Source organism: Narcine bancroftii, chromosome 11 (assembly GCF_036971445.1).
Source record: "Narcine bancroftii isolate sNarBan1 chromosome 11, sNarBan1.hap1, whole genome shotgun sequence".
NCBI classification, from domain to species: domain Eukaryota; kingdom Metazoa; phylum Chordata; class Chondrichthyes; order Torpediniformes; family Narcinidae; genus Narcine; species Narcine bancroftii.
Genome location: NC_091479.1, coordinates 68,321,095 through 68,337,579, shown reverse-complemented (window position 1 = coordinate 68,337,579; position 16,485 = coordinate 68,321,095). Strand labels below are relative to the sequence as shown.

The 16,485-nt window shown below is 41.7% G+C and overlaps 3 protein-coding genes across 11 annotated transcripts in view; all 3 read right to left on the bottom strand.

Annotated features, from left to right (window-relative positions):
* The window catches only part of ddx11 (DEAD/H (Asp-Glu-Ala-Asp/His) box helicase 11), a 152,210-nt gene that overhangs the window by 46,536 nt on the left and 89,189 nt on the right, over positions 1-16,485 (bottom strand). Inside the window, exon 28 of one of the 9 annotated variants that reach the window (XM_069903234.1) lies at positions 3,540-3,735. The exons of 5 other annotated variants lie outside the window; for them this stretch is intronic. In XM_069903234.1, coding sequence (XP_069759335.1) covers positions 3,720-3,735 — 16 coding nt within the window. In that variant the 3' untranslated portion in view covers positions 3,540-3,719. Of the gene's footprint in view, positions 1-3,539; positions 3,736-6,002; positions 7,229-9,605; positions 9,755-16,245; positions 16,484-16,485 lie in introns of those variants that run through there. 3 more of the 9 variants (XM_069903230.1, XM_069903231.1, XM_069903233.1) reach the window with 3 other exon arrangements.
* Positions 9,759-14,159, bottom strand: LOC138745803 (polycystin family receptor for egg jelly-like; the record flags this gene model as incomplete). The annotated part of the gene is made up of 1 exon (XM_069903120.1): positions 9,759-14,159. A coding segment is annotated over exon 1 (4,386 nt), but the record flags the coding sequence as incomplete, so codon positions are not given.
* LOC138745846 (uncharacterized) lies at positions 14,353-16,149 on the bottom strand. The gene has a single exon (XM_069903245.1). It carries the CDS (start codon positions 15,350-15,352, stop codon positions 14,555-14,557), a length of 798 nt encoding a protein of 265 aa, XP_069759346.1. The 5' UTR covers positions 15,353-16,149; the 3' UTR covers positions 14,353-14,554.

The window sequence follows — 16,485 nt, the reverse complement described above, 5'->3', positions numbered from 1 at the left end:
GCATCCCATATTATAAACTTATCTTTCACTGATTCCATATTTATTTCAAAGTACATTTTAATTTGTCGTTCAATTAATTCTCTAAAATCCTGTCTTTTAAGTAGCATGGAGTTTAATCTCCATCTATACATTCTTGGTGGGATGTCCTCTTGCTCTATTGCCAATAACAGGGGTGAGTGGTCTGTTAATAGTCTAGCTTTATATTCCATTTTCCTAACTCTCCCTTGAATGTGGGCTGATAACAGGAATAGGTCTATCCTTGAGTAGGTTTTGTGTCTACCCAAATAATATGAATATTCCTTTTCCTTTGTGTGTTGTTTCCTCCATATATCCAAAAGTTGCATTTCTTGCATCGATTTAATTATAAATTTGGTTACTTTGTTCTTTCTGTTAGTTTTTTTCCCAGTTTTATCCATGTTTGAGTCCAAATTAAGGTTAAAATCCCCTCCTATTAGTATGTTCCCTTGCATATCTGCTATCTTCAAAAAGATATCTTGCATAAATTTTTGATCTTCTTCATTAGGTGAGTATACATTGAGTAAATTCCAAAATTCTGAATATATCTGACATTTTATCATTACATATCTCCCTGCTGGATCTATTATTTCCTCTTCTATTTTGATTGGTACATTTTTATTAATTAATATAGCTACTCGTCTGGCTTTTGAATTATATGATGCTGCTGTTACATGTCCTATCCAATCTCTCTTTAATTTCTTGTTTTCCACTTCAGTTAGATGTGTTTCTTGTACGAATGCTATATCAATTTTTTCTTTTTTCAGTAAATTTAACAGTTTCTTCCTTTTGATTTGGTTATGTATTCCATTAATATTTAAAGTCATATAGTTCAACACAGTCATTTCATACTTTGCTTATCTTTCCTTTCCATTTCCTCATCACCACCTTCCCTTATCCATTTCTGCTTTCTTTTTTTGAACACATTATAAGACATTTCTAAAACATAAAATATTTCCACTATTCTCATATCTAAAATTCCTTTAACCCCAATAGTCCCTCCCCTTTCTGAGTTGCCCTTTGTCCTTTGTCAGGCAACCACATCTCCCCTCTCCATTTGGATTTGTGAATTTGCTCACAAGCGTCAACTGATTTCGCAGTGACTGTTATTCTTCCCCACCCAGCCCCCTCAGAAAAGATTTTAATCTTCATATATAACAAAGGTCACTCTCTTAATTCCCTCCTTACTTCCTTTCTTCCCTTTCTTTCCCTTCTTAGTTCTTACCTATACTCTATTTATATATATATATCTATATAATTTGTTGTCAGTTTTGTTCTTGTTACATCTCTTCATCTCTGTCTGTTTTGTAGTTGTTCTGCAAATTTTCGTACTTCTTCCGGATCCGAGAATAGTTTGCTTTGCTGCCCCGGGATAACTATTTTAAGTACCGCTGGGTATTTTAACATAAATTTATAACCTTTTTTTCCACAGGGTCGTTTTTGCTGCATTGAACTCCTTCCTCTTCTTCAGGAGTTCAAAACATATCTGGATAGAAAAAAAAATTTTGACCCTTGTATTCCAGTGGTTTTTTGTCTTCTCTTATTTTCTTCATTGCCTTCTCCAATATATTTTCTCTTCTTGTATATCTTAGGAATTTTACTAGAATGGATTTTGGTTTTTGTTGTGGTTGTGGTTTAGGGGCTAATGTTCTGTGTGCCCTATCTATTTCCATTTCTTCTTGTAATTCTGGTCTTCCTAGGACCCTGGGGTTCCATTCTTTTATAAATTCTTTAATATTTTTGCCTTCTTCATCTTTCTTAAGGCCCACTATCTTTATATTGTTTCTTCTATTATAATTTTCCATTATATCTATCTTCTGAGCTAACAGCTCCAGTGTTTCTTTAACTTTTTTTATCAGATTCTTTTAATTTCTTTTTTAAGTAATGGTGAAATGTGTTTCTCAATTCCTTCTGGTGAGGTGTGACAACATTTTGAATGTTGGGGAGAACCCACCCAGACACAGGGAAAAGATACAAACTCCTTACAGACAGTGCGGGATTCGAACCCAGACCTGATTGGTGATGCTATAAAGGTGTTATGCTCGTCGCTACACCAACTGTGGACTGATTTTTGTCCCTGAGGATTGTGAATGCCAGTATGGGTTGGATTTATTTCAGAAAATACGCAACATTATGCTGCTAAATTTATCCTATAGATGGTGGGGGTAAATCAGCCAAACAGAAGATGAGTTTCCTGTTGGGGGCTATATATTTTCTAACCTATTCTATCAACATGATTATCCAACTGCACAAAAACCAAGAAGGTCGGGTCAGATACAGCAATGAGCTCTCTGAACCCTTCTCCATTAACAATGGCGTGAAGCAAGGCTGTGTTCTCGCACCAACCCTCTTTTCAATCTTCTTCAGCATGATGCTGAACCAAGCCATGAAAGACCTCAACAATGAAGACGCTGTTTACATCCGGTACCGCACGGATAGCAGTCTCTTCAATCTGAGGCGCCTGCAAGCTCACACCAAGACACAAGAGAAACTTGTCCGTGAACTACTCTTTGCAGATGATGCCGCTTTAGTTGCCCATTCAGAGCCAGCTCTTCAGCGCTTGACGTCCTGTTTTGCGGAAACTGCCAAAATGTTTGGCCTGGAAGTCAGCCTGAATAAAACTGAGGTCCTCCATCAGCCAGCTCCCCACCATGACTACCAGCCCCCCCACATCTCCATCGGGCACACAAAACTCAAAACGGTCAACCAGTTTACCTATCTCGGCTGCACCATTTCATCAGATGCAAGGATCGACAATGAGATAGACAACAGACTCGCCAAGGCAAATAGCGCCTTTGGAAGACTACACAAAAGAGTCTGGAAAAACAACCAACTGAAAAACCTCACAAAGATAAGCGTATTCAGAGCCGTTGTCATACCCACACTCCTGTTCGGCTCCGAATCATGTGTCCTCTACCGGCATCACCTATGGCTCCTAGAACGCTTCCACCAGCGTTGTCTCCGCTCCATCCTCAACATTCATTGGAGCGCTTTCATCCCTAACGTCGAAGTAATCGAGATGGCAGAGGTCGACAGCATAGAGTCCACTCTGCTGAAGATCCAGCTGCGCTGGCTGGGTCACATCTCCAGAATGGAGGACCATCGCCTTCCCAAGATCGTGTTATATGGCGAGCTCTCCACTGGCCACCGTGACAGAGATGCACCAAAGAAAAGGTACAAGGACTGCCTAAAGAAATCTCTTGGTGCCTGCCACATTGACCACCGCCAGTGGGCTGATATCGCCTCAAACCGTGCATCTTGGTGCCTCACAGTTTGGCGGGCAGCAACCTCCTTTGAAGAAGACCGCAGAGCCCACCTCACTGACAAAAGGCAAAGGAGGAAAAACCCAACACCCAACCTCAACCAACCAATTTTCTCCTGCAACCGCTGCAACCGTGTCTGCCTGTCCCGCATCGGACTTGTCAGCCACAAACGAGCCTGCAGCTGACGTGGACATTTACCCCCCTCCATAAATCTTCGTCCGTGAAGTCAAGCCAAAGAAAAGAACTTTTAATGTAGTTGGTCTAATTAGGTTCTGGGTTGGTGATTAATGGAATTGGATGTCATTGTGGAACATTAAGGCAAGTGGCAGCTATTTCTAGAGTAGAAATGCTCACCAGCATTCAGCCAGCCTGGGGGTAGGTGGTGTAAACACTTGCTGGATGTGGTTTCTGGTTGGAAGCTCTCAGACCTGGTGTTGGTTCTCAGTACTGCCTTGCCCTGGAATGAAGGGGTGGAACCAAGTGAATGATGTGGGTTGTACACTGGTCTAAAATCTCTCTAAGCCATCATTGTGGCCAGACTGTGCATAGTTTAACAAAATTTGAGGCCTCCATTGCTTACAATTTAACTTGGCAAGTGTATTCTTTGATTTGCCTGTATTTAATTTTAAAAAGTGGTATCTCTACCTTTATTCTTTTTTCCAATTTAGTTGTGTTAAGCACAAGGACTATCCTTTTGAGTAAACCTATCATTTATCTATCGAAAAAATCTGTCTGCTTGACCAGTAGAATTAACCAATGTTTTGTAACTTTTAGGTTTCAGCCAAACTACCTACTAATTGCCATAATATCATATTGGCATATCGGCTGAACTAATAACCCAGAGGGCTGTGCTAATGTTCAAAATAAATAAAACTGCTTCCTTAAATGCAGCACAGGATTTTTTTTTAACATTTATTAATTAATGTTGATGATCTACTGAGGAAAAAAATGATATGAAGTCCTGTTGAGGTCATTTCTGCATTGGTTGCGCTGAAAGCTGAAATGGTCTTATCAAGCTGGGTATTTTTTTAAAAGGGAAGGAAAGCACATCCAGTCCAGTCAACTTTGGTACAATCTTTCAATGTTTGGGAATAAGTTAAAAGTGCGAGAAATGTCTCACTACATATGCTCATATTTTCAGAACACAGGCTGGACTCTGATATGAAAATATTGCAGTGTGTTCCATTCACTAACATCACATGAAGTTGAAGGAAAGTCACCCTAAAACATTTTAATGTTGACTACAACCCATGAAGTTTCAATGCATCCGAAAAGAAGCAAAATGATTAATCAATTTTAACTTATTAAGCATTGTTTGGTAGAAAGAGCAATGGCAGATTGGGGACTTTAATGTCACTCTATGGATGATTCTGTAACATTACTGATTGGAGAGAGTTGTGCAGGAATTGGTCTTTCAACCCACAACTTCCATGGTGACATCCCCCAATCTGTATTGTTCCCATCTTCCCACATTATGTTCATGTGTATACATTTTTAAAAAATTTGGAGAGGGGGACCTGTGCAGTGCATCCAAGTTTGAAGATGACACAATGAGTGGGAAGGCTAATTGAATAGAGGGTCCAGCATCTGCAGAGAGATTTATAGATGTCTTAAGTGAGTGATGGAATGCAATGTTGATAAATGTGATGCTGTCCACTTTGGAAAGAAGCAGTAGACTGGATTGTTTAAATGGTGAAAAATTGTAGACTGCTATTGTGTAGAGAGATTTGGGAGTGCTTGTGTGTGAATGGCAAAATTGCAGGTGCAGCAGGTAAGGTGGTAATGACATTCATTGCTGGAGGGATTGAGCAGAGAGAATCTGCTGCAAATGTGCAGGGTAATGTTGAAGCCATAGCGAGAGTGCTATATTCAGTTCTGGTCTCACTTTGATAAAGGATGTACTGGCTTTGGGGCTGGTGCAGAGGAAGTGCAGCAGGTTGATTCTAGAAATGGAACTGAAGTTGAGAAGAATAAGTAGAGATCTTAGCCACATGGAACTAGAACCAGGTAATATATGATCATTTGGGGGTGTAGGTTTAAGACCAATGAGGAGAAATGTCTTCTCCCAGAAAGAAGTGTATCTAAATTTTCTGTCCAGGGCCGCAGTCAAGACTGCCTCACTATATTTAAGACAGATTTTGAATAGTAGAATTGAGAGTTGTGGGGAAAGGGAGCCAAGTGAAATTGCATCCATGGCCAGATCAGCCATTCTCTTGTTGAAGTGACATAGATAAATCAGATAGCGAGATGAACTCTTATTTTATACATTCTTTATTTTTCTATGGTTTGTGTCAGTTTAAATGTACTTCAGGTGCACTGATTGTATGTGACTTGTCCATCTCCTCTAGCAGTGTTTCAAAGGGAACATTCCCTTCAGATCTCCTTTAAAACTCCTTTTCTTCACAATTGTGATCCCTTGTTTTTGGTCTTTGCCATGGGAAATTGATTCTGATTATCCATCTGTGCTTCTTGTAAGTGTATATTCCTCTATCACATCATCCTCTCTGCCTCCTTTGCTCAAAGTGACTGCAACTGAACTTGCAGATTGTTCATAGATTCGTACAAAATAGACCCAGGAGTAGTCCATTCAGCCTTTGAGCCTACACCCCTATTATACAATCAGTTTGTCTTATTTTCATCACCAATGAAGCTATGACATGTTCAAAAATATAATGTGTAGTTTTACAAGCCCAGGGGACCCCAAAACCCAGCAGCAATAGATATTCACCAAGACAAATGATTACTTAAAAATTGCTTTTAATTATCTTTAAACATGAAATGAATCAAACTTAAACTTTTCACTCCTGACTTACTTAACCCCCTTCTAATTCTAAGTGCATGTGTATGTAGTGTGTGTAAGTTCATAAAAGTTCTTTGATTCACAGTCCAATCTCACTTCTCATTCCTTCACGTTCACTGGTTACAGGCAATTCTTATAGTGTGCACAGAATTTTACAGTTATAAAGTTTACTAGGCTTTGGTGCTTGAAAGGTAAATGGTTACCACTCAGGAACGTTCTTGTTGGTTTTCAGAGAGAGATTTGTTGTTCCAGGACATCCACAACTGATGAACTTCCATCAGCCACTTCAGTGTCTTGCTGATGAAACATGCCCATTCACGGTTCTCCAGATGATAACCTCTTTCTTTCAGGTCACTAGAGTTCCTTTTTGTTTCACTTATTCCAAGTGAATCATTGGACAACCAGTCCTCTCCTCTTGCATGAACCACAAGGGATTTGACCAAGCCATCTTCCAAATGGGACTTTCCAAAAGCTTGCCAGCTTGTCCTGTTCCAGTCCCACCTGCTGTGGCTGGCAGTAACACTGTAAAAGTGATCTTTGTCTCTTTCTCTGAGAGAAAGCCTGTTTGACTCTCTCTGCTTGCAAAACCATATGACCCTCTTAGAACAGCAAGCTCCCTTCCAGACACAAGGCAGCTGAGACACCCTCTTTCATCTGTTGCCTTTTGTAAACAACAATCCATTAATGAAGTCTCTTGGGCACTCTCCAAAGCTCTTGCAAAGACTGTGGGCCCCAACATGTATAGCATTAGCAGAGATCCAGTATTTCAAATAAGATCTGTTTTAAAGTGTTTGTATGTGACTTACTCTAACAAACCTTTCCCAATTTATCTCCCAAAAACATTTTTATATACTCTGTCACAGTAGTTAATAGGCAGGTAGAACAAATGGCTCCTTTCTTCATTTATACTTCCAGGAATTGTACACAATATTCCTAAAAAATACAAGGGAGCTGGAATTCTGCCAATTTCACTAAGCCTCCCATGTTCCATTCGAGTCTTGGATGTTTGGTGTTATCCAGATAATACTTGTCTGCACAGAACACTCAAGACCATAGTCAATGAGGATGTTGTAACTTTGAGAATTCTTGATAATGTCCTTGAAGCACTTGCTCATTTTCTTGACTTGTGTTCAAATTTGGAGAGCTGTGTCTGTTTCCAGAATCAGAGAACATGGGTGATGCCAAAGAATGACTCCACTCAATTTGGTATTATTAGCAAATTTAGATATACAGCACTGTTCTTCCCCAGATCATTAATGCATATCGCGAACAGTTGTACGTCCAGCACTGACACCTGCGGTTCCCTCCTCACCGCCAATTGCCAACTAGAAAAAGACCCCTGTATCCCAACTCTGCTTTCTATTGGCAAACCAATTCTCTATCCATATTAAAACATCACCGCAACTCTGTGCATCATTATCTTATGTACATTTTTTATGTGGTACTTTATAGAATGCCTTCTGGAAATCTATGTAAATAATGTCCATCTGCTCCCTCTATCTACCATGCTCATTGTATCCTTAAAGAACTCAAGTAAGTTTGTTTAAAAGCAGGACCTGCCTTTGTTGAATCCTTACTGCATCTGCCTGATGGATCCATTTCAATCCAGATGCCTTGCTATTTCTTCTTTATTGATGGCTTTAAGTATTTTCCCAACTACACAGATGTTAAACTAACTGGACTGTAGTTCCCTGCCTTTTGCCTACATCCTTTTTGGAATAGTGGTGTGACATTCACAGTCTTCCAATCTGCTGGAACATGCCCAGAATCCAGAGAAATTTGGTAAATTATCACCAAAGCCTGGACTATAACTTTTGATTCTCTCAGTGTCCTGGGATGCATTCCATCAGGATCAGGTGACTTGTCTATCTTTAGACCCTCAATTTTTTCAGTACTACCTCTCTAGGATAGCTATTACATCCATGTCCTCACCTCCCATCACATCCATACATCTGTCTTAGGAATGGAAGATGTATCCTCCACCATGAAAACTGACAGAAGATAGTCATTCAAAACCTCAGCCATTTCTTCATTACCCAATGTCAATTCCCCTTCTCATCCTCCAAGAAACCAACCTTCACTTGAGCCACCCTTTTGTGCTTTATACAATTTTTTTTTAAAATTACACCCAGTTTTATATTTTGTACTAATTTTTTTTCATAGTCTACATTCCCTCTTATTGCTCGCTTCGTGGTTCTTTTTAAAAATTTCCCCAGTCTTCTAGTCCCACTGCTCTTGGGAAGTTTGTATGCCTGAGCTTATTTATCAAAGGCTGCGTGTCCTCACCCTTGCTGACCTTGCTTTTAACTGGAATATACTTTGAGCACTGAAAATCTCTTTGAAAGTCTTCCACTGTTCCTCAACTATCCCTCTATAGCTTGCATTCCCATTCCACCATGGCCAACTTCTCCCTCATCTCCTTGTTTTGGCATAATACACTGGTTTTAGACCTAACTATTATACCCTCCATTTGTATCAGAAACTCAGTCATACTTTGGTCCTCTTTCCAAGAGGATCCCTAACTACAAAATCACTATCTCATTGCACAGTACGAGGTCCAAGATAGCATTTTCCCTTGTAGATTCAGTAACATGCTGTTCAAGAAAGCCATCATGTATGCATTCTATGAAGACTGCAAGGTTGACTCTATCAACCAGATTCACCAAGTCTAGATTAAAATCCCCCACAATAATTGCAGGTTCATCCTTGAATGTCTCTGATATTTTTTGGTTTATTGCCAATGCCCTGTAATGTTATTGTTGGTTGGCCTGAAGACAAATCCCATGAGTGATTATTTTTTTCCCTTTACTATTCGTAATCTCTACCCACATGGATTCAACATTTTGCTCCTTCGATCTTGCTCTAATCTTTCACTGAGTGCTGTCCCACCTGCCTTACCTTCTTGCCTGTCTTTGGATATTTAATTCCCAATCCTCTCCACTCTGCAACCACATTTCAGGAATGGCACTAAATCATACCCCTTTGAAAACAGTGACTGAGAAAGTTAGGAGGGGGCTTAAGAGAATGGAGCAATCAGTAATCTGCCACAGAAAATGGGTGAGAATATTACATCTATTTCAGTAAAGTTGAATAAAATTTTGAAGCTATACCATCGGCCATTGGTGTCAACTTGACAGACATTTTAAACCTGCACATACCAGAAAGGTGTAACCTTCACATTTTGCAACAACTGTGGGAATATAGCAGTTATCAAAGTTCATCACTAAACTACAGACTGCAAAAGAAATTATCTGGTTAATTTCAAATAAGATGATCCACACAGATGTAACAGAAATAACCTGTTCAGAGAGTTAAATGCCTATAAGTTTAAAATAACTCCACAGGATTTTGGCTCTGAAAGTTACCTAGCCACTTTTCCTCCCTTTTTAGGACTGCAACCCTGTGGATTCTTAGCCAGTAAGACTGGGTCATCAAATATAGAGGTAGTTCTCCTTCTTGCCTTTTAGTTTCTTTTTTTTTAATGCATAAGTTCTCTTGGTTCCATGTCCATAAAACAAAGTTGTCAGAGCCTTACTGTCATCTTCTGGTGGAGTTTTCCTCCACATTGTGTACCAGACACGCCTGCATTGTTGCACTACGGAGATTGCCACCTCTGCCTCCTCAGCTGGCTTTTCGTGAACAATTTGTCTCATGTCTCCATAGGACAGAATGATCACTGAATCAAAAAGATTTATCAGAATATAGTTCATAATAAACAAAAAAGTTACCACATAGATGCCACCAGTAACCCTACTATAGGGAAAATCTATGTCATTAAATTCCCCAGTGTAATACAATACAATAGTCTGTGCTGCATTGAAATTCTTGTCAAACTGACCAAAGAGCAGGTAACCAAGTAATGTAAAAATAAATGAACACATGACCATAAGCAGAGCCAGGGAGCAGATGGCAGGAAAGCCTACACTAATGGCCTTCTGAACCAGACGCACATGGTAGAGGAATTGTGTGAACTCAAGCAACTTCACAATGTTGACAAAGATTAAGAAAGCAATGTTGATTCTGAGGAGCTGATCCAAGGCAGAAATGACATGAAAAGCAATAAAGGATGTTGGATTCTTCTCATAGAACTTTAATCTGCTGTGCACTAAGTAAAATTTAGCCAGATGAAGAACTATCACCATCAGCAGGAGGACTGATATGACCAAACTGACAATGCTCCCCAGTTTTTGGAAGTACGTGTATCCTTTCTGTCTCATTGCCATATATTCCTGTGCAGCAAATATGATGAAGGAAAAGATGAAAAGAATACTGATGAAGAGTCTAAGGGAAATGGACTTCACTGACCGCTTCTTGCTGACTACACCCAGAGGGGCTGTCTCCAGAATTAGTGAAATACTACCTAATAAGTCAATGTTTGCATTATAGATGGTGACTTCAATGACCACCACCCAAGTGCTCCTGTCAATCCAGCTGCTATTCTGGAGGGTCAATAATCTTACTATTGAACTCTGGAGATTAGATGGGGAGAAATAGATGGAGTAGCCCCCCAATGAATACTCACGATATACCCCACGTGTTTTATAGAACCAAGGGAAATCTTTGGCTTCATATAACCAACCATTGTAGTCCAATGAACTTTTCACAGGGATACTTTCAATAGACAGCTCCCAGGAGCCATTGTAATTCCTGGTGTCTTCTTGATTGGCATTAAACAAAGGTTGACAACGGTATTTACCCAGGATGGTAGATATTGCATTGGGCTTCTTGAAGCAATCTACTGACTTTTGTTTGGATCTGATCTGCCACATTCGTGGTAGTCCAAGGATCACAGACTTGGTGTTATTCAAAAATGATGGATTTGAGTCACTGTGAATCAAGGGCAAGAAAGTAACCTTCAACCATGTGTAGAACTCTTGGACTGTGTAAACGTTCTCCAGATTCTGGGAAAATGACTGTTGAATGATGTGATTGTAATAGTAAGCATTGTTGTAGTCACAGAAGCTCACAGAGTATACCAGGAATCCAAGTAAAACCAGATGCAACAACATCCGCCTGCACAACACAAATGTGCGATATTTGATCATTCCCTTTTTCTTCACCAATATTAGCTCATCCCCTTCCAGGGGTCTCCATTGCTTTCTGTGCTTCATTTCCGATTGGAGATGGTCACTGTCATTCTTGGGAAGGTTATCTGCACTAATCTCCAGCACCTGTATCCCTGTAGACCAGTCCATATCCTGGGCACGTCTTCGGCTCAAGGCAAAGAGAGCAGCAAAGGCCACAATCTTCAAGGGCTGCAGTAAGAAAATACTCTGGAGAATGGAAGCAACAGAAGCCATCAGCCATAACCAAGAGGTTTGAACACCGTATGAAAGTCCATAAAGTACTATAAACACTGCGGACACAATTGACACCAGCCAAATAATGCACCAGGCCAGACACACGAGACACCGAGAAAGAATGCGGTTTGACTCATTTCTTGCATGTCTACTTTCAGAGGATTGGTGAAATCTAACTTTCGCACTCTTCTGTCTTGAAGGTATAATTTGACGAGGCTGTGCCCTTGGCTTGGTCTTCGTTGCAGGCTTCTTTCTTCCAGTTAATGTCTCCTCATTCTCCTCCCTTGTAATTTGATCTGCCACAGTCTGTGGGATCACACAATTATTATTCCCTTTGAATGAGGACTCAAAGATGTTGTCCTCACCTGCAATGAAGGATAAATAACTGTAGTGATCATCCTTTGGCATATCCACTGCTTTCTTGGGATTTCCTTCAGCTTCACTGACTGGTTTTTCTGTTGAGTACCAATGCTTCAACCTCTCTTTCAAGTTTGACTTCAAGTTAAGATTATCCATAGAGTTGCCATTTTGGTCTTTTACCATTAAGGATTCATCTTTCCTTTGTGCATATGAAAACAGGCTAGATATTAAGAGCTCCACAGGTACCATCACCAGTGCACTTTCAACTGCGATTACTAAAGAAACCCTTACATTGAGCCAGAACTCTTCCTGTTCCTCTAACTGGAAGAGCATGATGCCAGTGAGCAGACTGCATAACAGCATGGTTAAACAGCAGGACAACCGCTGAATTCTGCTGAAGGACTGGTTAACGTAGAGGGCAAAGATAGAGAACCACAAGTGTTCTTTCTCCATCCTGCTGGACAATTCAATGAAGAAGGCATCTTGTCTGCACAACAAGCTGCCAGCATGAGTGACTGGAAAAGTCCCAAGCAATAGGTTTTCATCTTCTGTGATAGTTAGCCACCTTCTGCAAAAGAAGTGCCATTGCTGCCTGCTGAGCACATTTTGCACTTTCACCCGGCTGAGATACCAGCAGGGTGAGGAGCCAACGTTATTGTGCCAGATTCTGATAAAGGTAAGCTCCCCTAAATCATGCTTGGCAGTGAGCAGGAAAGTATCCACGCTACTTCTTCTGAAAGTCTGGTATTCTGGATGCTGGAGAAAGGAAACATCACTCTCAGTAGATGTGCCAACCAGAACAAGAAAGACATCTGCAGTTGTCCCAGCATTAGGTCGGCCCCCTGTATAAAGGGTCACCAAGTAACATGCAGCATCATGGGGGTCATTGTCAGGAAGAATAATGATCCTTTTCATGTCGCTCCTGCGTTTTCTCCATGCCCACCAAACCAATACGAAATAGATGAGGAAGATGATTAAGACTGTAATTAGTGTCACTAGATTCCTTGGCAAGGTGGCTGTTAGTTCTCCAATTTCATATAGATCAATAACATTTGGCAAGACAAAGCTACTGGCCACCAGGAACCAGGGGAACTTCAGGCTCAAGTCTCTCTTAGTTTTGTTACTGTAGATAATTGTGCAGATACAGTGCACTTTCTTGCTGTTTGTGAGAGGACCTGTTATGCATGAGATGGAATCCCAATTGTCAGCCTTCCCCTGGAAAGACTGACAGCTCACGGTGAAAATAGAGATTAGCAGCCCCGCCTTAATGACTGCTCCAGGCTTTGGGAACTTTGTCTCCACAATCACACTGATGTAACTGCTTTGATTTGGATCAGTTACATTTTTCTGGAATAGGCTGGTTGGAATCCTTATAGTGTAAGGATCTGGTATATGGATGCCTTTGTGTAGAGATGGGTCTGAATCACACTGTGGAACGGTATGTTTCTGAGCTGGAAGCTGGTCAGCAAATGCCTTCCCTGTGTAAATGCTGACTGTGAAGACAGGATTCAAATCCACAGTTAACTGGAGGAAGATTTCTTGAGCTGAGGTGGAGTTCACTTCAATCCTAAACCCGCCTCTGATCACCCTCATTCTCCTGGGATCTTTGGTCAATTTAATTCTTTGTGAAGACACGATGTCCCTTCTGACCATAAGTGTCTCTATCTGTTCGGTGACCAAGTTGTACACACTTCTGTTACTATCAAGCATGAATGCGTGGAAGGCAATGACATCCGTAGCAATGTTAGATGCTTTCCCAAGCCATGGCAAAGGATTCTTCTCAAACCTATAAACTACAGAGGATACTGGCTGTGTATCTGTCATGGCACTTTCTGTTATCACTGGGTAAATGCAGATGTCACAATCTACATCAAAAAGATAAGACTTCTCAAGGTTGCATTTTTCAACTTTCTTAATGGTTATATCCCATTGACTAGTGGTCATAGTTGTATCTTTTTGACCAGGGACTTTGCTGTGAGATATCACTTCAGTCAATGTCCTTAAGGTGGAAAATATATCGTCCACCACCTGCTGCTGCTCATTGGTTAGAGAGATGCTTGCTACAGAGCCTTGAGCCGGAAACTTGGAAGAAAAGGCAGCCATCACATTGGAGGCTGCAGTCAGGACACTGCAGGATAACAGCTCAGCATTTTCAGAGAGAATCACTGCCTCATTTGTATAGTTCAGAAGAACCAAAGAAAGTTCGAACAGCTTGGTGGCAGCAAGGCTTTTGGCACGCTGACTGACCTCATCTTCCTTTAGAGCTGCTTCATAGATTGAGGCAGATATTTGATAAATGAGGTTGGGGGATGTGACAGGAATGCTGGCAGAGACATTGATAAGAGTCTCGCGGAGATTAATGAATTTGGCCTTGTCCTTATCCTCAAAGGTGTAATAATTCAGCATGGAAGCAACCTTGTAGTGCAACTGATTTGCTTTCAGATAATCTGTTTCATGAAGCAGAATTGTTAAAAGTGCATTTTTTCCATACACAAAGCCATACAGCTGGTCCACATTGGAGCTCTTATTTAGATCAAATGGGAGATTGTAGACTCTGACCTTAAGTTTCAGTCCTGGCTATAAAATACTTGAACAGCATTAATCAGGACATGTTGACCTAAGATGCTTCCCATTGGAAGGAAAAACTGTGCTGACTTGGGCCTGTATCCAAATATACAATTGTACCCAAAAGGTTGCTCTTCAGACTATCTAGGTTGCCAGTTGGGTACTATGTTTTTGCAATCACCTTGTAACGGAGGGGTTGATCTCTGTCCTTGAAATTTCAGGCATGTCATGGTGAATTTTGTATGAAGGGCTCATCCATACTTTGGGGTGATAACACATCGTCCATCCATTGGGGGGGGGGGGAAGTTAATGTAAAAGTCATATCCACTGAGACTTTGAGAACCAAAGAAAGTGGTACCATTGAGTTCAATTGAATACCTCTCATCAACTAAATGTACTAATGACAAAGGGTTCAATGACTCATAAGATATGGAGTTTCCTGTGAGACTTTCTGATGACCAATCAAACATCACTTCAGAAGCCCAATCTTCTGAAAGCAGTTTCTGAAAGCAGGGGCCGCTCGGGGATGGCTGCCTGTCCCCAGCCAGGCTGGTGGAGCTGGGCGTGGCACCAGGGCAGCTCAGGCGGTAGGTCCAAGCCGAGCCAAGCAGATTGGTGCACCAGGCCAACGGCACGTCCTGCAAGATGATCGGGACCTGGCCAAGCATCAGGAAGAACAGAGCCGTCAGCAGCGGGGCAGTGTAAATGATCGCCGCCCAGTAGCTGCAGTCAGGACATGAGACTGAGGAGTATCGCAGCGTGACGGCCACCTCGGGTGGCATTTGAACCACGTTCTGGCAGTCCGCCCACCTCTGGGCGGTCGCCAGCTGACGGTGGCTGACGAACCAGCAGAGGGTGGGGACGGGCCCGCTGGTGTCGGTGCCCGGGCTGTGCTCGTACTCCAGCTCCAGCGATGGCTGCCGAAGGCAGGTGTAACGCACAGCCGAGTCCAGCAGGCAGCGAACCCCAAACGGCCAGCGCAGCACGACGGGGGGAGAATAGGTGGCTTGAGTCGTCGCGGCCCACAGCCACAGCCCAACCGTCAGCATCCCTGCACTGGTCGCCACCGACCTTCTCGACGATTGCTCCAGTTTAAATGCACCATTGAATTCGGACCGCCGCGTCACAATCCCCTGAGCGTTAAAGTCAGTGGAGATCCTTACCCAGTATTTGAATGGCCACCACAAGGCTTTCTGGCTGTGGCTCTAAATTGGGATCCTCATGGAGGGGCTGCAACGGAGGCTTTTCCCTTAGAAAGACAATTTAATAGAGGGTTCAGCCAAGAAGGACGAGCAGGAGTTTTTGTTCGGCTCTGACCTCGTCCATCCACTTGAAGCGGAAGATCCTTGAAGACCAAACCATTTCAAAACTGAATTAGAAATAAATGTGCAGGGAGATGGAAGAACTGCACAATTCTTGCAGCGTTCATGTTCTTTTTCATATTCTATCATTCCATAAACATTTGTTAACTTATTTTTACAGTAGCATGAATTGCTTCAGAGGCAGTTCAAGATGCAAATATATTCCCTCCCAAATTCCACCATATATTTGACCAAGTGGTTTCCACAACGTTTTGGTCCAAAAAAAATAGGTACATGAAAGGTTTCTGTGCATTGCTCAATTAATGTGACAGCTTGACTGTAAGTGCAGTTGGTTCAGCAATGACAACTGGAACGTTGTCTGATTCATCTTGGCTTCCTCCCAAGATCCCCATCATCAGGGAAAGCAGACTCTGGACTCAAGGAACAGCTGGGAAGATTGGATACAGTGAAGGATTTGGGACCTCTTCTGGCTGAAAATGATTACAAATTCTTCAGGCTAGTCCTTCGTACTCACATGCTCAACCTTGCCATTAATGTTGGAGATCTTTTAGAACCTCCTCTTCCCATTACCTTGATAAATGGTGCAAGCCTAGTTATGTATCACTGTTTGACCTGCAACATTTCTCCAACATTGATTTTACTTCAATCATGTTGTCTGCAGACTTTAGCGTTTTACTCCTCTTCCCATTAGCTGTTTGTGCACCACCTTTTCCAACTTCATGTGCTAACATTGCAGACCTTTGATTTCATCCATTGTTAGATTGCTTAATACCATGTGGCTTGGCACATATGAGCCATCAGTCTGGTGCGGCTTCCAGCATGCCCTTCTGAACTCGTCATTGAACCAGGCTTGATACCCT